At 38.7% G+C, this 23,784-nt stretch overlaps 1 protein-coding gene across 1 annotated transcript in view; it reads right to left on the reverse strand.

The window, feature by feature from the left end:
- LOC126322286 (major facilitator superfamily domain-containing protein 1-like) overlaps positions 1 to 23,784 on the reverse strand; it is a 130,289-nt gene that overhangs the window by 86,177 nt on the left and 20,328 nt on the right. The window contains exon 4 of the mRNA XM_049994278.1: positions 22,838 to 22,963. Within this exon, the coding sequence (XP_049850235.1) occupies positions 22,838 to 22,963 (126 nt within the window). The remainder of the gene's footprint in view (positions 1 to 22,837; positions 22,964 to 23,784) is intronic.

Consider the following 23,784-nt stretch of genomic DNA (forward strand, 5'->3'; position numbering starts at 1 on the left):
TTTAATCTAGCCTTCAATTCTTTAACAATCTGAGGAATCACCAGGAATAATAAGCGGTTTGGATTCTACATTGAACTGCAGGTCTCCTTCCCCAGTTAGATAACTGGGAAACAATAGGGACACACAAGTTGCCAAAGTGGCTTCCAATTGAAAGACTTTACACCTTGCCATTAAGCCACATGAAATTATTATTATTATTATTATTATTATTATTATTATTATTACCAATCACCAATAGCAACAAAATTAAAACATTACAAAACAGTCACTCAACCAGAAATAACTTATGCAAGTGAAACCATCTTCAAAACAACTAACACTGCACAAAAAGACAAAATACTCAAAATAGAGAGAAGAATCATTAGAAAGTGCATCAACAAATCGTACTAGAAAGATGGACACTGGAGAGTAGCTACAAATTAAACAGTCTAAAGGAAGTGGAACAGGTAATGAGTACAATCAGGAAGAAACACATTTCATTTTTCGGATATCTAATCAGAGGATCAGATAATAGGATCATCAGGAGATTAATAAAAAAATTGTGGAATAGTAAGTGCAACATTAACTGGGTTACAGAAATCAAGGAAGACATGGATGAGCTACAGATTACACTAGAAGACCTATGAAACAAAACAGACAAAATCAGGAAACTCACACACAAACAAACCAGACTGCAAATGAGAATCAACAAACAGAAAATAGGAAGGGTTATTTCTGATGAAGAAAGAAGGATGAGATCTGAGAGAATAAAGAAGTACGGGGCTGACAGGAAACTGAAAAATTCTTTGTATAAAGTTGGCTAGAGTGGTCCAATGAAGGCCATAGAATGTTAATAAAACAAATAAATTATTACCAATTAGTTCCCTACTAGTCACTCCACTATACACAAACATCCCCTATGCACATGGCCTTACCATTAACACCATTCCGAATATAACGGACAAAAGCTAATAATGAGGTTGAAGTTCACTATCCCGTCCATGTTTGCTTACAAATAAAATTTGACTTTGGATAAGTTCTACCTGAAGCAAAAACAATTCTTTTTTTGCTTTGTGATAGATGGTGCTGTAATAGTCACGAACATATGGCTCACAATTTTAGACGAACAGTTGGTAACAGGTACGTTTTTTTAAATTAATATACAGAACGTAGGTACATTTGAACATTTTATTTCGATTGTTCCAATGTGATACATGTACCTTTGTGAACTTATCATTTCTGAGAACGCATGCTGTTCCAGCATGATTACCTGTAAATACCACATTAATGCAATAAATGCTCAAAATGACGTCCATCAACCTCAATGAATAAGGCAATATGTGTAATGACATTCCTCTCAACAGCGAGTCATTCGCCTTCCGTAATGTTCGCACATGCACTGACAATGTGCTGACGCATGTTGTCAGGCGTTGTCGGTGGATCACGATAGCAAATATCCTTCAACTTTCCCCACAGAAAGAAATCCGGGGGTGTCAGATCCGATGAACGTGCAGGCCATAGTATGGTGCTTCAACGACCAATCCACCTGTCATGAAATATGCTATTCAATACCGCTTCAACCGCATGCGAGCTATCTGCCGGACATCCGTCATGTTGGAAGTACATCACCATTCTGTCATACAGTGAAACATCTTGCAGTAACATCGGTAGAAAATTACGTAGGAAATCAGAAAAGATTGCACCATTTAGATTGCCATAGATGAAATGGGGGCCAATTATCCTTCCTCCCATAATGCCACACCTTACATTAACCTACCAAGGTCACTAATGTTCCACTTGTCGCAGCCATCGTGGATTTTCTGTTGCCCAATAGTGCATATTGTGCCGGTTTACGTTACTGCTGTTGGTGAATGGCGCTTCGTCGCCAAATAGAACGCGTTCAAAAAATCTGTCATCGCCCCATAATTTCTCTTGTGCCCAGTGGCAGAACAGTACAGGACATTCAAAGTCGTCGCCATGCAATTCCTGGTGCATAGAAATATTGTATGGGTGCAATCAATGTTGATGTAGCATTCTCAACACCCACATATTTGAGATACCCGATTCTCATGCAATTTGTCTGCGACTGAAGTGTGGATTAGACGCGACAGCAGCTAAAACACCTACTTGGACATCATCATTTGTTGCAGGTCATGGTTGACATTTCACATGGGCTGAACACTTCCTGTTTCCTTAAATAACATAACTATCCGGCAAATGGTCTGGACACTTGGGTGATGTTGTCCAGGATACCAAGCAGCATATATAGCACATGCCCATTGGGCAGTTTGATCACAATAGCCATAGAGAAACCAGATGGCAGTTGTAAGAGTCAAGGGACATGAAAGGGAAGCAGTGGTTGGGAAGGGAGTGAGACAGGGTTGTAGCCTCTCCCCAATGTTATTCAATTTGTATATTGAGCAAGCAGTGAAGGAAACATAACAAAAATTCGGAGTAGGTATTAAAAGCCATGGAGAAGAAATAAAAACTTTGTGGTTCACCGATGACATTGTAATTCTGCCAGAGACAGCAAAGGACTTGGAAGAGCAGTTGAATGGAGGATATAAGATGAACATCAGCAAAAGCAAAATGAGGATAATAGAATGTAGTCGAATTTAGTTGGGTGATGCTGAGGGAATTAGATTAGGAAATGAGACACTTAAAGTAGTAAAGGAGTTTTGCTACTTGGGGAGCACAATAACTGATGATGGTCGAAGTAGAGAAGATATAAAATGTAGACTGACAATGGCAAGGAAAGCATTTCTGAAGAAGAGAAATTTGTTAACATCGAGTATAGATTTAAGTGTCAGGAAGTCGTTTATGAAAGTATTTGTTTGGAGTACAGCCATGTATGGAAGTGAAACATGGACGATAAATAGTTTAGACAAGAAGAGAATAGAAGCTTTCGAAATGTGGTGCTACAGAAGAATGCTGAAGATTAGATGGACAGATTACATAACTAATGAGGAGGTATTGAATAGGATTGGGGAGAAGAGTTTGTGGCACAACGTGACTAGAAGATGGGATCGGTTGGTAGGACACATTCTGAGGCATCAAGGGATGACCAATTTAGTATTGGAGGGCAGTGTGGGGGGTAAAAATCGTAGAGGGAAACCAAGAGATGAATACACTAAGCAAATTCATAAGGCTGTAGGTTGCAGTAGGTACTGGGAGATGAAGAAGCTTGCACACGATAGAGTAGCATGGAGAGCTGCATCAAACCAGTCTCAGGACTGAAGACCACAACAACAACATCAACAGCCATACATCAATACGATATCGACCTTTTCCGCAATTGGTAATGGCCCATTTTAACATGGGTAATGTATCACGAAGCAAATACTGTCCACACTGGCGGAATGTTACAAGATACCACGTACTTATATGCTTGTGAGTATTACAGCGCCATGTATCACAAAGTGAAAAAAGTGGTCCAACTACAACATTAATATTTCTTTACATACTACACGAATATGTAATTAAAAATGGGGGTTCCAATTAAAAAAAAAACCACACACAGTTGGTATCTGTTTGACCTATGGCAGTACCATCTAGTGGGCCAACCATAGCGCCATCTGGTTTCCCCCTTCAAGCTAGACGAGTTCCGTTCTTTGTAGTTTTTTCATTTGATGCTTATTTTGTGAGATATTGAGATATTTGGCCTGGTCACTATCAATGGACCACACTGTATAACACTGTGTGTGTGTGTGTGTGTGTGTGTGTGTGTGTGTGCGCGCGCGCGCGCGCGCGTGCAGTTTGCATCACTATAATTTATGTTTTTATTTTGTGATTCAGTTTGTACATAATGTTCGTGTCATATCCATTATCATGAGCAATTTTTTTATCTGTAGTCATTTTTGTAGTTGTCCTCACTGACTAGAGTTTCTTTCAGTCTGTGAAGCACATATTGGAAGGCGATTTGTTAGTGTATTATTGGGTGGTTTGTGTTTTTGTGTATGCCTGTGCTATTTTTTATCTTGGGATCTGTGGAAGATACATTAGCATATTTGTTTTTCATTGTTTTTCTGATATTTTCTAATTCCTGGAGGATCTCCTCACTATGATCAGCTGGAACAAAAAGTATATTTAATCTAGTCTAATCTATACAGAAAGTTGATGTTAGTTTTGTGTTTGCAAACCCAAGAAATTTAATTTTTTGTCATTTTGTATGGTATATTTATATTTGGATAGGTTGGGCTTATGACATTCAGAAGTTGTTGGATGCAACACAGTGTTTAACCAGAAGGCAGACATCATCACCTGCATTATCCTGTATTGTTTGGGTCTCACTACGATTTCAAATATTTGTTCTCAATGTACTTAAGGAAGATATTGGCTAGGAATTCATTGACTGGTGACCTCATGGGAAGCCCATCTTATAAGCAGAATTGATTGTCAAATGAGAAATTGTTTTGCTCTCTGACTTATTTTTAAATGATTGTTATTACTGTCATGTGGGGTTTTGGACCATCTTTCTGGTGTTCCAAGTGCTTTTCAGAGTTATTGTTGGTTTCTGTGGTGGAGATATTTTTTTGATCTCTTATATTATCACTTCAGTGTTGGGAATGCTTCTGTCATTTGTGTGTACATAATCTCTCTCTCTCTCTCTCTCTCTCTCTCTCTCTCTCTCTCTCTCTCTGTGTGTGTGTGTGTGTGTGTGTGTGTGTGTGTGTGTGTGTGTGTGTGTGTGTGGGAGGGGGGGGGGGGGGATTTGTAGTAGGTTGTTTTAGAGCAGCTGCCTTGGAGTTCTTATGTTTTAGACATATCAATTTCTGGATTTTGAATATGTGGCAGATGTTTTTTTAGAAGTATCTGCATATTTTTCTGGTATCTTTTTATCAGGTCCCTGGTTAACTTTCCTATGGTATCCTCTAGAAATTTTAACCTTTTGTATTTGTATTCTTCCTCTTTCATTATTGCCATAGTGTTGTCCTACTCTACTTTTGTGATGTGAGCCCCACTGTTTCCCAGTGTATTCCATATTCTACCATGTATTTTTTTCTTCTTCACTTCTTGTTCCTGACAATACTTTTTTTTCATTTTATGTTATTAAACATCTAATTTCTTCTGCAACTATCTTGTCAGACCTGCAATGGGGTGATAGGATTCTTCAGTCTTGTGTGTAATATCAAGGTTTAGAGTCCTAATGACATACCCACAAAATGCATATTTTGAGATGAAGGCAAAGAAATTTTGCAATAGTGGAAACACTATCATCGCTACCACCAAATTTAAGTTGCTGGTAATGGTGATACCTCATGGTTCTTAAAAAGTGTTAAAATTCATTCAACAATTTCCCAGACTTAACAATACGACAGTGGTGAAGCAGATATGTCAAAATGGTCAATTTTGTAGATACTGCATTAATTACTCTAAACCCTTGATGTGTTCGCAAACATTTTATTTAGGTTCTTTTTCTAATAGATCGAGTTGTATATTATTAAGCTCAGCAAACATAAATGGAATGTGTGATATTTTTGCCTTCTGTTTCTATCTAAAACTGGTTTGTTTGGTTTAAAAAAGCTACAGAAAATGTCATTCAACCAACCCCCCTCCCAATCTCAATCTCAATCTCAATCTCTCTCTCTCTCTCTCTCTCTCTCACACACACACACAAATGAAATTTTTGAGGTAATAATGTTTTACATATTGCGTTCTCTATGGTTGAAGATGACAAGCTGCGGAAGCCCTAAAAAAAAAAAAAAAAAAAAAAAAAAAAAGTAGGAAGACACAGAAACCACAAAATGTGTGAACAGGGTATACCCTATAAAAAGTTTTGCTTATTTTCAAATTTGTGAATAATTTACTTCACAAGGGAAATTCTATAGAATACATAGTACAAAGCAATGTTTCCCTTTATTTACATCTACATCTATACTCTGCAGACCACCGTGAAGGGCAAGGCCGATGGTACATCCTATTGTAGCAGTGATTAACATTTCTTCCTATTCCTTTCACAAATGGAGTGCAGGAAGAATGGTTTTTGGAATGCCTCTGTGCATGCCGTAATTATTTTAATCTTATCCTCACAATCCTTATGTGAGCAATACGTAGGGAGCATATTCCCAGTGCCATCATTTAAAGCTAGTTCTTGAAACTTTATTTAGTAGACTTTATTGGAATAGTTTATGCCTATCTTCAAGAGTCTGCTAGTTCAGTTTCTTCAGTATCTCTGTGACTCTCCCCCACATATCAAATAAACCTGTGACCATTCATGCAGCCCTTGTCTGTATATGTTCAATATCCCTTGTTAATCCTATTTGGTAGTCCGCCCCCTGTGGCTGAGTGGTCAGCGCGACAGACTGTTAATCCAAAGGGCAAGGGTTCGATTCCCGGCTGGGTCCGAGTTTTTATCCGCTCAGGGACTGGGTGTTGTGTTGTCCTAATCATCATCTTTTCATCCCCATCGACACGCAAGTCACCGAAGTGACGTCAAATCGAAAGACTTGCACCAGGCGAACGGTTTACCCGACAGGAGGCCCTCATCACACGACATTTCATTTCGTCCTATTTGGTAAGGGTCCCACACACTTTATTAATATTCTAGAACCAGCCACATGAGTAATTTGTAAACAATCTCCTTTTGTAGACTGATTGAACTTCCCCAGTATTATATGGACAAATCGAAGTCTACTACCTGCTTCACCCATGGCAGAGCCTATGTGATCATTCCATTTAATATATCTACAAATACTCTCAGCAATTTGTATGACTTCGTCAATCGCAGTAGTGGCTTATTGATACTATAGTCATAGGATACAACATTTTTTGTTTTGTTTTCTGAAGAATATAATTTTATATTTCTGAACATTTTAAGCAACTTTGAAATCTTATCAAGATCTGACTGAACATATTATTTCAGATAGATAGTACTTTATTATAGATAACTGTGTCACTTGCAAATAGTCTTTGGTTACTATTAATACTGTCTGCAAGATCATTAATATGTAACATGAACAGCAAGGGTCTCAACACATTTCCCTGGGGTACACTCAAAGTTACTTCTACATCCGACAATAACTCTCCAACCAAGCTACCATGCTGCATCCCCCTACCAAAAAGTTCTCAATCCAGTCATGAATTTCACTTGCTGCCCCATATGAATGTATTTTTGACAATAAGCATAGGTGAGTCAAATGCTTTTCAGAAGTCAAGGAATACTGCATCTATCAGCCTACCTTGATCCAAAGCTTTCAGTACTTCATGTGAGAAAAGTGTGAGTTGGGTTTCACATGATCAGTGTTTTGGGAATCCATCCTCGTTGGCAAGGAAGATGTCATTCAGTTCGAGATACCTCATTATGTTTGAGAGAGAATAGGTTCTAAGATTCTACAACAAATCAATGTCAAGGACATTGGATATTTAATGGAGAAAAATAAAAAATAAAACCTCACTGATGTTGCTGTAGCTCCTGCAAAACATGTTTTGATAGAAATGGAGAAAGAATTGTTTGCTCAAGGTGGAACCTGTCAAAAATCATAAACAAAAATCTGCAGAAAAACCACCAGAACCCACATGGCACCCTTCTGGAAGCTGAACTCCACCTGTCCATAGGCTCCACAAAAATCTCTGCCCACATCAAACTCATTAACAACATACCTGTACTACAATAGTAACTATCCCTTTCACACACAGATTTCTCCCTCACAGTCAGGCCACGTGTTGACTACACATCTGCAGTGACAATAAATCCCTTACCCAGTATGCCTTCACAGACAGGTATTAGCTCCCAAACCTAGTTTGCACAGAGATTTTCCATGCCATATCCACAAATGGCCCTAATCCTCCAACCATCCCCCAGGAGCCAGCTGCAAAGGAGTACCCTTCATCTCCACCAAAAAATCACACAATATCATCTCAGACTGCAACACCTGAACCATGTGCTTTGTCTGAGTTTCACCTACTTAGCATTCCACCCACAGTTGTACCCCCCACTTCCTAAGTGGCATTTTGTTACCCACCTGACCTGTCCTTATAATGCATCTACTTTCAGTCTCTTGCCAAATGACTGGTACCTCTGTGAAAGGCCTATGGAGACCCAAGCGGCACACCCTACTCCAGCCTTCTCACAGGATTCTTCCATCCTATCAAAGACCAGACCACCACTGAAAGTTGTGACAATATACTAGCTTTGCGGTAACTTCTGAACAGCATTTTACGCAGGCACAATCACCAACTAGCTGTCCATCTGAAAACTTGCAGCAAGAAGAGTTGACCATCCAGAGGCAGAGAGCATATTCAATCTGAATGGTGGCTTCACCTGAATTACATAGACAGGAACTGTCCATGACATGTCCTTCTATCCCATAATACTCCTGGCTTCAATGCCTGATAGTCCCTGTCAGATACACCTACTTCCACCTCTGGCCAATGACACCAACTTCATTCATCACGAACTCACACCCTTTGCTCTACAGCCTATCTCTACTGTATCTACCCCTCCCAATCCAGTCTCCATATCATTGTCCACAGTCCCCAGTGGCTGCAGGCAGAAAAAACTCACTAATGTCTCATTCGTATCCCAAGTACCTGCTGCCTGTCCCTCCTAAATACATGTCAGCCTTACAGAACCCTCCCACTCTTCATTGCATACTTTCTCCCCATGTTCACTCCAACCTGACACAACCATTAAACCTAATTGAGCTGTTGTATCATTACATTAAGTCATCTACGACTATGTGGCCATAAAGAGACAGAGTGTGTGTGTGTGTGGGGGGGGGGGGGGGGGTGCTCTCTCTGAAACATGAGTTGTCCAAAAGCAGAATAGGTTCTCCAATCTTATTTTACGTGCCTATCACATCTCAGCACTACAATTATTCGATAAGTTCTTATACTCCTTTCATTATTTATGACACAACCAGAGATTGGCCAGAGTTTCAAAGGGAAGATTAATTAGACACAGCTGACATCAATAGGTGAAAAAAATACAACTGAAGCCAAATGCACAGCTTTGATAGATGATATAGAAAAGGAAGCAGAGGAATAACAATGCAAAAGGCAATGCCCAGTGTGATAACAAATGAAAGTTTAAATTTAACTGATGAAAAGAGAAAATGAAACAGGCAAAAGAAAATGCAGATGTCTAATAAAGAAGAAATGAGACTGCCAGAAGGCAAAAGTGGCAAATTTGGAATGTATAGAGGAAAAACAGAAAGCTGTATAAGCATGCATGACTTCAGGAAAGGTAGATGCCATATGTGGTACAACCAAAGAAACCTTCGGAGAAAAGAGAAGCATTTGTTTGAACACCAAGGTTAGGTGCCTTGTTAATACTGAGTACTAAGCAAAGAATGGAATGCTGAAAGACGGAAGGAATAAGTAGAAGGGTTATTTGTAACACACAAACCTGAAGGCAATATGATGGAAAGAGAAGAGAAAGTGGGTGAAATTGAGATGGGGGATGCAATACTGTGAGAATAGCCTGACGGGCCACTAAAAGACTTGAGTCGAAACAAGTCACCTGGAGTAAGCAATATTCCCTGAGAATTATTGTGATCCTTGTGAGAGTCCACTATAATGAAACTGTTACGTATGGTATGCAGAATATGAGGCAAGTGACCTACTCTCAGACTTCAAGAAGAATGTTAAAATTCCGATACTAAAGACGTCAGTTGTTGAGAAGTGTGAATATTAACAAACCATCAGTTTTATACGTAATGGACATTACATACAGGCACAAATTATTTAGTGCAGTATGAAAAGACTGGTAGATGTGGACCACAGAAGATCAGTTTTGGGTCCAGAGAAATAAAGTAAGACACAAGGAAATATGTAGTCTTTGACTTGTCTTAGAACACAGACTGATGAAAGGCAATCTAGGTTTACACAATTTATAGATTTAGAGAGTTGCTTTTGACAATGTTGACTCCAATACACACTTTAAAAGTCTGAAGGTAGCAGGGATAAAATATAGGGAGCAGAAGGTTATTTGCAACTTGTACAGAAACCAGACAGCAGTTCTAAGAGTCAAAGGGCATAAAAGAGAAGCCGCAGCTGACAAGGGAGGGAAAAAGGGTTGTACAATATAATCAATGTTATTCAATTTGTACACTGAGCAAGCAGTAAAGAAAACCGAGGAGAAATTTGGGAAATGAATTAAAGTTCAGAAAGAAGAAATATATGTGGTCCTCTTCAGCAGTATCTGTTATAATCAATTACAATTGGTTTTTCCATCTTAAGATTACTGTAGTTCCAGAATATGAGAGAACCAATAGTAGTTGCAGTTATCATAAGATGGAAATACCTAAAATAATTGAAAAACTTTATTATTTGTCAATGACACTGTAATACTGGCAAAGGTGGCAAGGGTTTGGAAGAGCAACTGAATGGAATGGAGAGCAGTTGAATGGAATGGATACTGTCCTGAAAGGAGCTTATGGGTTGAATATAAGCAAAAGCAAAACACAGGTAATGTAGTATTATCGAATTAATTTTAGCAGTGTGGAAAAAATTAGATCAGGAAACAAAACATTAAAAGTAGTACACAAGTTTTGCTATTTAGGCAGCAAAAAACTTTTTATGAGTGAAGAATAGAGTATGTAAAATGCAAATAGACAATAGCATGAAAAGCATTTCTGAAAAAGGGAAATTTGTTAACACTGAATATAAATTTGTGTTAGGGAGTCTTCTCTAAAAAGGTATTTGTCAGGTGAACAGTCTTGCACAGTTGTGAAATGTAGGACTATAAACAATAAAAGCAATAAGAGAATAGAAGTTTTCAAAATTTAGTGCTACAGTAGAATATTGAATATAAGACGTGTAGATAGCATAATCAATGTATAGGTGCTGAATCGAGTTAGTGACAAAAGATCTCTATGGAATAACTTGACTAACAGATAGGCTTGATTGATAGGACACATCCTGAGACATCATGGAATAGTTAATTTGGTAATGGAGACAATTGTGGAGAGGGTAAAAATTGTAGAGGGTGGTCAAGGCTCAACTAAAGTAGGCAGGTTCAAATAGATGTTGGCTGCTGTTGTTATGCAAAGATGTAGAGAGTTGCTCTGGACAGACTGGGAGGGAAAACAGCATCAAACCCATCTGCAGACTGGGCACAGCAAAATCTTATTGATTCTAATAGTTCATCAAGTTAATCGCTTATCACTTTGCCAAAATGTACAGTCATTATATGAAAAATAATTCACTAGTGACATAAACCAAAGCCACTTATTGTAATAAAGAAAACAATGGCTTGTAGATCATCATCTGATGTTTCCACACAAATACTGTTCAATATAAACTTTATTTTGCCACAATATGCACCTGATGATATCAGGTAAAGTGCAAATTTTGCATCAACATAATAAAATTAACAGAACACTATATGGAAAATCTTTTCTCAGCAAAACTCCAGCAACAACTTCTAAGCAGAACTAGACTCTACTGTAATCGGCAGCCTGATTCAATGAAGGTAAGTAGACTATTGCCTTTATTAATTGAAATCTGTTATAATAGTTGATAACATCAGTTGACAAATGAACTTTCGACCAACCTTCGAACACCATTAATACATTCAAGTCGGGCCACAGTGACCGCTGTGGTCTCCAGGAAGTCATAAACTTTTTAAACTTGTTTGTGTGGCTCCAGTTTATCAGGTGAAGATGAAAGGCAGATTACCATCTATTTCAGAAACACTATCATCAGTTTCAAAATCACCACTGTCAAGTTCAGAACAAGATTCTTCAAGCAGCCCAAGAATTTTTTGACCAGTCAAACTGCCCCCATTTTACAATAAACTTTTGTGATCAAAAATACTACAGAAGGGTATTGCAATAACAAATGTCTGGGAACTGATCACACCTCTATGATAAGCTTCTCAAGTTACATACCACTTTGGGAACCAGGAACACGCATCTAGTGGCTCTCCGAAGTATTACAGGAGCTAACAACTGATATCAAGCAATTACTGCTCTAAATAATGCATGAAGGAAAGCCAAGCTTGGAAAATCTTTGAGCACTGACTGTTAAGGAAATCACACCACACCTATAGTTTCTATGGATAGCAACCAGAATGTGTTATTTGAATCCTGGGCAACTGCTTTTGAGTCCTTGCTGTAATTTACTTCATGGGAAAGGAGACATGAAGAGCTCCGCATTTGCACTCTTACTGCATATCAGTTATAAACATGAATTTCACATTGCTTTAAATCCGTAAAGGTCACAAAATAGATAACAAAATCATGAACGTAATGTTCAATATGTATAATTCTGTGGAGCTTTGTAATTAAAAAAAGCAATCAAAATTCACTTGTCACATGATATTACAGACTGTTTTACTCACTGATATGACAGACTGTTTCACTTACAAAATGCTTGTTAATTATTCACTTTAATTCTAAAGATTCAACACCAATCACAACTGTGGCCACAAATGTTTATTTACATATCCATCTATCTATTGCAGAATTTGTTAAAGGCCACCTTCTAAACACTATGAACTGCACTGTATATGTTTAATAGCCAAACTAGTACTTGGATGTATAGCCCACCATCTGTGACATATGATACCAGGGTATATACGTGAACAAAAAAACCTGGGTTTCTCCCGGATCTTCTGGTTAAAAATACAATTTCTCCCAGGTGAAAATACACTTTTTCCGTGTTAAGTGACAGTATACCTTACCTCAGTACTGCAAAAATTATCAATCATTTGAATGGTTATGGTTTTATACAGCGGCTTAGAATTTTACAGCACTTTGGAAAACAAAACTGGGGAAGAAAACACGTTTTGGAAAGTTCTTTGATGTGCAGCAACACGTACACTGCTTATTTTCATATTATGAAAGCATAAATTCAAATTCCACCAAACACTGCATGTTACTTTCTGAAGCATTGAAATTGAGCTTGCGATGCGCTTTGGTAAGCCAGTCACAGCTCATTTCACATGCTCTCGCCAGCCGATGACAGAGGATATTAAGAGCACAGGACACATGATGTAGTAAGTCAATAGCAACATCACAGTTAAGTAGAGCAAACACACAAACAGGAAAAGTTAATGGTTTAAATTAATATACACAGTGTTGCTACAAGAAAAGCAAAGCTTTTATATATAATATTTGTCTCTAAGATTGATAAGCTACAAGAGAAGCTAAGCTTTCACATATAGCATTGATCTTTTTTGTGTGTTTTACACTTTAATATACATGACACAAATGTGCCAGTAAAATGTAAAATACCGACATACATCTCTGATCTTCTGGGCTCAAAATTCTTCTAAATAGCTTGTCATCAAAGAGTTGATTTTTAAATGAGAGCCAAACACTCTGTGCTTTAAGAAATTCATCGTTCATTCTCGCACGTAGTTGACACTGTGTAAAAGGAAATTTACTTTGAAAATAACGCTTTTCAAACCACAATTCACAATATTTTCCCGCAATCTGTTAGAAAACAGATTTGTTATAGCAGTTCTCAGAGAGAGCCAGATAAGAAGCGTCACCATGCTTGCACAGCTACAATTATGTAGAAAGCCCATATGTTTGTATTAAGCCCAGTCCACATGCGACAATTTGTCTGCGCAGACATCGGCGCAGATGTCTGCACATGCAAAAGATCGCTGCAAATGTGGTGTGTTCACACGACACAAACCCCAATCTACTACTCGCCCGCCATCTGTCGGTGTAGAAAAGAAATATCAGTGGCAAACGAATACGCTCCCCGTAAATATCAAAAAATTTAATTCAGTTATTTTGAAATATAGAAATGGAGGAAGTTCTGTTGTGGTCTGTGTTCGCAACTTGTGTTGCAAAAAACATTCAGACCAACCACAGGAAACGAAGAAAGCGGTCAAAATGGTGTAGACAGTGGCTGCTAAAGCAAAAGCAGTTTTCTCAAGTAAATTTACTGTTAGATTTGCAGAGCGAACCTTAAGAATGCCAAGCAGATCAAAATAACATAACGTTGGCTGGTATACTTGATCTACTCCTACACCAGATTTTCTAGATTTCTGAACTTTGAATAACTCTTTTCGGTAAACAGTTCGCAACGAATTTTTTTTTTTATTACTATTTCTCTTTTTGCCGAGGCGTCAACTGCCCGCAATTTTTCAATTAGAGGTTTCTATATATTCCAATGAATTCACTAACAAACTCTCGAGAACACTGACGAGTATCAGCCATTTAATGCCCTGTGCGCACAAATACAAACACTAGACTGAACAAACAGCTGTTTCGCACCAGATTTGCGGCGATCTCCTGTCCACACGCTCCAACTTGTCTGCGCAGATGTGGTTTGAACCCACAGATTTGAGAGGTTTTGCTCAAACCTCCAACTCCAACTTCCAGGTTTGCACACACCTCAGGTTGGTGCAAATCTACTGTCCACACCCAACGATCTGTCTGCGCAGATGTGATGTGCGCAGACAGATCATTGCGTGTGGACGGGCCTTTAGTAAAACAGTAAAAGATATTACATTATGTCATAAAAGAAACAAGACATCAGAGTATACTCCAAGAGCACCGGAATTTCATGAACCATACTGAAATGAATAATTCGACTTAAAGTGCACATTGTTATGTCCAGATTCCCAACAAAGAAGGCCTCGACCTGATATTAAACTTGTCAGCGTGGTTTTTGGGATGTAAATTTTCTTGGAGTACCAGTACTGTATTTATTATATCATGTTTGGTTCTTTGTTATTGCATAATGCCATATATGCTAGAAGATGAAAATGTGCACCTGAAATGAAGTGAACAGTTGAAACTAGCCAATAGTGTGGAATTGAACACTTCATTTAAAATAAATTGGCTGCCTCAGTGGAAAAGATAAACAAAGGCCAGATTTCTTCAGCAAAGCGACAAAAATAACTTTATTGTGTCTGCAAGGCAATTAATGCTTGACTGTCAGAAAGGTGGAAATAAAATCAAATCTGAAACTGTAACATATTTTAGCCTTCCATAATTTTGTGAATTTATTTTAATTTACTTGATAGCTCCCAGGCACATAAATCACTTTTTTTTCATTTGATGTGAGAGCAGTAAACAAAGAGAGGAAACAGCAAAAGCACTAAATGTAAACAAGGATAAAATGGAGAAATGGCCCCCCTGCCCGTAACTCAGACTGCTCAGTGCATCAGCCTCAGACCTACGATATTTCAATCTTCAAACTGGGGCAATACTAGATGGTTGCGTTGTGGCCCCCTCCCTCGAATGTTTGAGATAGGACATCAAACATGTAAAAACAAAGAAACAAAAAAAAAACAAAAACAAGATTTTTAAAAATATCATAGCACACATCTTTCTGACAAGTCTGATGCATAAAACATATAACTTCGAGGAACTGTAAGATGTGTTATTTGGTCTTAAGTCTGCCAAAGTGCAGTGTCACGCCTCTTCACACAGCATTCTTCTACCACACGTCAGTGTATTTCGCACTGCAGAACTCAAATGTGTACATTTTATAATAGATGCTGTTGTTGTTGTTGTTGTTGTCTTCAGTCCTGAGACTGGTTTGATGCAGCTCTCCATGCTACTCTATCCTGTGCAAGCTGCTTCATCTCCCAGTACATACTGCAACCTACATCCTTCTGAATCTGCTTAGTGTACTCATCTCTCGGTCTCCCTCTACGATTTTTACCCTCCACGCTGCCCTCCAATGCTAAATTTGTGATCCCTTGATGCCTCAAAACATGTCCTACCAACCGATCCCTTCTTCTAGTCAAGTTGTGCCACAAACTTCTCTTCTCCCCAATCCTATTCAATACCTCCTCATTAGTTACGTGATCTATCCACCTTATCTTCAGTATTCTTCTGTAGCACCACATTTCGAAAGCTTCTATTGTCTTCTTGTCCAAACTAGTTATCGTCCATGTTTCACTTCCATACATGGCTACACTCCAAACAAATACTTTCAGAAACGACTTCCTGATACATAAATCTATATTCGATGTTAACAAATTTCCCTTCTTCAGAAACGCTTTCCTTGCCATTGCCAGTCTACATTTTATATCCTCTCTACTTCGACCATCATCAGTTATTTTACTTCCTAAATAGCAAAACTCCTTTACTACTTTAAGTGTCTCATTTCCTAATCTAATTCCCTCAGCATCACCCGATTTAATTTGACTACATTCCATTATCCTCGTTTTGCTTTTGTTAATGTTCATCTTATATCCTCCTTTCAAGACACTGTCCATTCCGTTCAACTGCTCTTCCAAGTCCTTTGCTGTCTCTGACAGAATTACAATGTCATCGGCGAACCTCAAAGTTTTTACTTCGTCTCCATGAATTTTAATACCTACTCCAAATTTTTCTTTTGTTTCCTTTACTGCTTCCTCAATATACAGATTGAACAACATCGGGGAGAGGCTACAACCCTGTCTCACTCCTTTCCCAACCACTGCTTCCCTTTCATGCCCCTCGACTCTTATTACTGCCATCTGGTTTCTGTACAAATTATAAATAGCCTTTCGCTCCCTGTATTTTACCCCTGCCACCTTTAGAATTTGAAAAAGAGTATTCCAGTCAACATTGTCAAAAGCTTTCTCTAAGTCTACAAATGCTAGAAACGTAGGTTTGCCTTTTCTTAATCTTTCTTCTAAGATAAGTCGTAACGTCAGTATTGCCTCACGTGTTCCAACATTTCGACGGAATCCAAACTGATCCTCCCCGAGGTCTGCATCTACCAGTTTTTCCATTCGTCTGTAAAGAATTCGTGTTAGTATTTTGCAGCCGTGGCTTATTAAACTGATAGTTCGGTAATTTTCACATCTGTCAGCACCTGCTTTCTTTGGGATTGGAATTATTATATTCTTCTTGAAGTCTGAGGGCATTTCGCCTCTTTCATACATCTTGCTCACCAGCTGGTAGAGTTTTGTCATGACTGGCTCTCCCAAGGCCGTCAGTAGTTCTAATGGAATGTTGTCTACTCCGGGGGCCTTGTTTCGACTCAGGTCTTTCAGTGCTCTGTCAAACTCTTCACGCAGTATCGTATCTCCCATTTCGTCTTCATCTACATCCTCTTCTATTTCCATAATATTGTCCTCAAGTACATCGCCCTTGTATAAACCTTCTATATACTCCTTCCACCTTTCTGCCTTCCCTTCTTTGCTTAGAACTGGGCTGCCATCTGAGCTCTTGATATTCATACACGTGGTTCTCTTCTCTCCAAAGGTCTCTTTAATTTTCCTGTAGGCAGTATCTATCTTACCCCTAGTGAGATAAGCTTCTACATCCTTACATTTGTCCTCTAACCATCCCTGTTTAGCCATTTTGCACTTCCTGTCGATCTCATTTTTGAGACGTTTGTATTCCTTTTTGCCTGCTTCATTTACTGCATTTTTATATTTTCTCCTTTCATCAATTAAATTCAATATTTCTTCTGTTACCCAAGGATTTCTAGCAGCTCTCGTCTTTGTACCTACTTTATCCTCTGCTGCCTTCACTACTACATCCCTCAGAGCTACCCATTCTTCTTCTACTGTATTTCTTTCCCCTATTCCTGTCAATTGTTCCCTTATGCTCTCTCTGAAACTCTGTACAACCTCTGGTTCTTTCAGTTTATCCAGGTCCCATCTCCTTAATTTCCCACATTTTTGCAGTTTCTTCAGTTTTAATCTACAGGTCATAACCAATAGATTGTGGTCAGAGTCCACATCTGCCCCTGGAAATGTCTTACAACTTAAAACCTGGTTCCTAAATCTCTGTCTTACCATTATATAATCTATCTGATACCTTTTAGTATCTCCAGGGTTCTTCCACGTATACAACCTTCTTTCATGATTCTTAAACCAAGTGTTAGCTATGATTAAGTTATGCTCTGTGCAAAATTCTACTAGGCGGCTTCCTCTTTCATTTCTTAGCCCCAATCCATATTCACCTACTATGTTTCCTTCTCTCCCTTTTCCTACACTCGAATTCCAGTCACCCATTACTATTAAATTTTCGTCTCCCTTCACTATCTGAATAATTTCTTTTATTTCATCGTACATTTCTTCAATTTCTTCATCATCTGCAGAGCTAGTTGGCATATAAACTTGTACTACTGTAGTAGGTGTGGGCTTCGTATCTATCTTGGCCACAATAATGCGTTCACTATGCTGTTTGTAGTAGCTTACCCGCATTCCTATTTTCCTATTCATTATTAAACCTACTCCTGCATTACCCCTATTTGATTTTGTGTTTATAACCCTGTAGTCACCTGACCAGAAGTCTTGTTCCTCCTGCCACCGAACTTCACTAATTCCCACTATATCTAACTTTAACCTATCCATTTCCCTTTTTAAATTTTCTAACCTACCTGCCCGATTGAGGGATCTGACATTCCACGCTCCGATCCGTAGAACGCCAGTTATCTTTCTCCTGATAACGACATCCTCCTGAGTAGTCCCCGCCCGGAGATCCGAATGGGAGACTATTTTACCTCCGGAATATTTTACCCAAGAGGATGCCATCATCATTTAATCATACAGTAAAGCTGCATGTCCTCGGGAAAAATTACGGCTGTAGTTTCCCCTTGCTTTCAGCCGTTCGCAGTACCAGCACAGCAAGGCCGTTTTGGTTAATGTTGCAAGGCCAGATCAGTCAATCATCCAGACTGTTGCCCCTGCAACTACTGAAAAGGCTGCTGCCCCTCTTCAGGAACCACACGTTTGTCTGGCCTCTCAACAGATACCCCTCCATTGTGGTTGCACCTACGGTACGGCCATCTGTATCGCTGAGGCACGCAAGCCTCCCCACCAACGGCAAGGTCCATGGTTCATAGATGCTATCAAACCATATTCAGGACAGCAGAAATTAAAGTGTTCTGTGGTGCCTCTCCTGCTCCCAGTTGGATGGTTTTACGTCCTGCCCTCTCAAAAAAAATACCTCACAATTAATACCGGATGGGATTATTTGTAACCGGAAGAACAAGAACTCTTCATAAAATTTGGACTCTTTATTGGCTATTAGCTAATAACTTGCTGTTCTGTGCAACATTAAATTAAATATAGGCTACAAAAAACCAGTAAAGACAAGAGACAAGCAAGACAGTACACATTTCTCCAATCCTTAGGTTTTAGCATTTTTTTCTCTCTCTAATCTTGACACAGCTTTACATGGCATTCTTTCCTTTCTGCGGAAGGATCTATTACCTCATCAAAGTTCATCAAACATTTTGCTATATGAAAAACCAAAATATCGTTGTGCAATACTGAAAAAGCTGTTATTACAAATAGAACCCAGGACTGGTGTGGTTTCTCAGACTGATTACGTCTATTTTGTCACTGTCTGTTAGATAAAATAAAATAGGCCTTTCTAATATTGCAGCGATTGTATCACACACCAATAAGCAAGACTGTTTTGGTGATAATGGTCATTTTTATAATTCGTGAAGTACCAATATGAAATGGCTATTTGGCCTACTACAAGCAAAAAGCAATATGATAGGAAATAGTTTCACATTTCATTCATATGCTCTGATCTCTCAAGCATAAGATCGAAAAACAGTAGCACAAAATTTTTGTATAAATTTGGAATCACCATATTCTTCCATAATTTGTGTGATGTCCTCATTTCCTCTCCTTCCTCGTTCTAATAAACATTCTTATCATCACTAATTCTGTAACTATTCCTACCATTGTCACACCTCATTCTCCAGTTAATTCTACTAACCCTGCCTGAATCACTGGTTTATTTATCCAGCGATTATTCGCCGGTTAGGCATTATTACGTGTTTGCACAAAGCATTTTCCACGCTAATCCCAGAATAGAACTTAAGCAGCTGTACAACTTGCCCTTTCTAATGTAGCGATCTGGTCAAAAATTTTCTGTCAAAGTTTCATTTTCTTGGCTACACTGAGAAGATAATACGTAACCTTCCTTACCTGTTTTTCCTGTTGGCCATTTATTTCTATTCTAGTAGTCTGAAACTATGAACTTCGCTAGTAATTATAACAACGCTGATCATTCGCATACCCAATCAATCACATAAACAAACAGCAGTTGGCATTCAGCCATTCGGCTTTATTCCACTCAGTTCATATAGCTCCGTCCCCTTTTATATGCAGGAAAGTTTATTTCCAGATGCAACGAGGATTCCCATGGCAGACACATCACGTACACAATGCATGCATTCAAAAATCAACTAATGATTCATTTCTGTAGCCAGAAGTGGGAAAAGGTACTGCTCATACACAACTCATCTGTGCATTTGCATGAGCCTGCTCATAGCTGCTTAAATGAATCTAACATAAACACTTGCGACATTACCCTCATCGGCGGTAATTTGTTGCTGTGTTTTTTTTATTTATTTATTTATATGGCACATTTCCTTTGCAATTGAAGTTTCATTCTCCCATTCATGTTGTGTTGCTGCAGAATTATTCTGCAGGAGCAGAATACAGTAATATCCCTTGTTGGAGTATCAGTTCTTACTGGTCAAAACTACGAAAAATTAAATGAAAACTGAAAGAACGAAAAATTCCAGGGTCTTTCCCAGGTCTACCTGTTGTTCCAAGTCATATACCCGGCATACAGATGACAATGCACAATTATGCTGATAAAATGAAACATTATGACCACTGTGGCATTAGATGCTGCCTGATGGCATTGCTGGCAAGTGATATGGTAGTAAAAGAATGTAAGCAGAGCAGACGTGGACAGGGGATCACACTAATAGGCTGCAAATGGGGAAATCCACTGAGGTAAGTGACTTGGACAAAGGGCAGATTATTATTATTATTATTATTATTATTATTACACAGAATCTGTGACTAAATATCTCAAAAACAATGAAGCAGGCCAAATGTTCATGTGCTACTGTCACGAGCATCCATGGAGAGAGATAGAAGGATAGTGAAACTACCATTAAGCACTACATGGTTGGATGTCCAAGACTCTTCACAGAACGTGGAGTTCAGAAGCTTGTCTGTTCTGTAAAGCAGGACAGATAGCGACATGTGGCATCTCTGCCAAAGAGCACAATGCTGGTGCACGCACAAGTGTTTCAGAGCATACTGTTCATTGCATATTGTTGAACATGGAGTTCTGCAACAGACCACCACTATGTTTTCACATGTAGACCCAACGACATCAACAAATATGGTTGCAGTTGCCACGAGACCATTGGGATTCGACCATCGATCAATGGAAACGTGTCAGCTCATTGAGTGAGCCACATTTTTGCTACACTAGGTTGATGGTTATCTCCACAAACATTGTGATTGAGGTGAACAGCATTGCACCATAGACGCAGGCTGCTGGGAGCAGTATTATGCTTGGGAGGCAGTCTCATGTGCTTGAATGGATTTTTGGTAGTAATCGAAGACATGGCAACAGCTGCAAACCACCTGCTTCCCGTCATGCTTGATGTCTTCCCCAAAGCCAATGTCATCTTTCAGCAGTATGTCTCACAGTCAGAACCATGCTACAGTGGTTGGAGTAGCATTACAGTAAAGCCACGCTGATGTCACGGTGACTAAATTTGCCTGATGTAAATCCTATTAAACCCATCTGGGTCACTATAGGGCGCCATCACCGCGTAAGCAAATCAGCAGCCCTTCATTTAAGCGAATTACATGACCTTTGCATAGACATTTAATGCAACATACTTCCACAAACCTGCCACCACACTGTCAGATCTCCAATACACAGAATCAATAATGTACTTTGTTTCAAAGATGGACAAACAAGCTACCAAGCAGTTGGTCAATGGTTTGGTTCATCAGTGTATATGTACATCAATATCTACAACATGACAATTATATACAAGAGCATGGCCATGGGTGACCACCTGCCCTATCTTCATACAGCATACCTAAGTATCCTATGTCTACCTATATTTTGAACTGTTTTTTTTTCAGTGACAACTACTGTATCAATAATGGATGATACTTGGATGAAATAAATAAATAAACATAAGTCTACATACTTCATATTTCTCGATACTAATGACCTGCATCTCAGTCATAAATTCTTTGTGACATTCTACTAGATGATCATCTAGAAAGAAAACAACCATGTGGATACCTAGAACCCAATTACAACCATTTCTATGTTAATATGTTAGGATATGAAATCTATCTTACTTATTGTAAGCTGGGACAGATTTCACGTCTAAACATACTAACAAAAGACATGGCTCTAATTGCATTCTACGTTTTCAGTGGTTTTTTGCTTTCTAGATGAACATAAAGTTGAAAATAAAAAAAAGATTCATAACTGCCACATATTTCATTGATACAGATGTACACAATGTAAGTAGACTTACATTTCTGCTGTTATGTGTACAATTGTTATGTCACAGATATTGATAGACATACAATTGTTGGTTGTTCAAACAATGGAAAATCCAGGATGGAATGTAACAATTTAATGAAAAGGATACGAGCTATTTACCATATATTGGAGATTTTGAGTTGCAGAAAGGCACAAGAAAAAGACTGTTGGATAGATACATTTCGGCCAACAAGGACACCCCCCCCCCCCCCCCCCCCACACACACACACACATACACAGTTTCTGGCAGCAGGAGCCAGACTCAATTGTTTGTTGTTCTGTCTATTAGATGCCACAGACGATTGAATATATTCCTGAATACCAGTTTGGCTATTACACATTTTACGTGAAGATCATGGTGCTTAGAACATGATCTTTACCAAATATTTACAAGCTCTGGTGTGCCAAGCATTCAATATTTTTACTGTCGTATTCTTAGCAAGGCATGGATTACATGTGAAACATTCAAAGCATTTCATTTAAATGTCAGTTTTTTCCAGCTTGTCACAGTGCTTTCACATACTCCAGTAAGCCCCAAAAATTCTGCATGAATATTGTTAACTGGTTGAATCACTATTTAAATATAACAGATACAACTGAAAAACTTCCAAAATTTACAAAATAAAGGTTTAGTACACTGTGAGCATGAAGGCAATGGTACATACCCAAACACAAATCGACCTACTTCCATTAGCCAAAAAGCATTTACAACACCACCAAGTGCAAACAACAGCTGTCCAAACACCACAAGTGCCGCATAAATGACTGTTCCAAGACGAATTCCAAATACTCTGAAACAAAAAGTTCTTAAATTAATTCTCAAGCAACAATTAAGAATTGTCACAAGGAAGGAGTGCAATTTAATTAACAATCTAGAACAAAATATGTAATGTCATTTATGTGTATGTTGATTTGAACACTGCAGTATTGTCCAAATGTGCACAGAATTCCTGTCGTCGTCCAATAATTATTCAACCACTTATAAGTTCAATTTGCAATCTGGATCTTAGCACCTTTTGGAATTGTCCTGTGTCATTAAAAGTATTGCAAGAGTTGAAAATCATGATAAGTGCCAAAAAAAGAAATCAGAAATGAACACAGAGAAAGAAATTAGGAAATGAATGTCAGACAATGAAAGTTAAAGTCTAACTTTTCAAATGGCCTAACATGACAACCAATTAAGGATGTGGGATGTGTAGTGGTTAGCGCACCTGCTTAGCGAGCACAGGAGACCTGGATTTGAATCCCAACCTTGGTACAAATTTTCATTCATCGCTTCAATCTGCATCTAATGTCATAGATGTGCGACACTTTGGAACCGTATAGTTTCATTTAACTGAAGAGCACCTACGCCTGGGTTTCAGGCAGGATCCCCCCTTTTGTTTGATGCTGAGGTGCTATTCCAATGCGCTGGAGACCTCCACAATGCTGCTTGAGCTTAGGAGTAATACTAAGAGGGCACAGGCATGAATGGGAACCTGAACTGAGGAGGGAGGCAAACAATGGTAGTCCATGCAGCTTTGCAAAGCCACTGTGTCAGGGTGGCATAGTGGTTAGCACACTTCCTAGTGAGCAGGAGACCCAAGTTCATATCCCAGCATTGGTGCAAATT

The sequence above is a fragment of the Schistocerca gregaria genome, chromosome 2, assembly GCF_023897955.1.
Source record: "Schistocerca gregaria isolate iqSchGreg1 chromosome 2, iqSchGreg1.2, whole genome shotgun sequence".
NCBI classification, from domain to species: domain Eukaryota; kingdom Metazoa; phylum Arthropoda; class Insecta; order Orthoptera; family Acrididae; genus Schistocerca; species Schistocerca gregaria.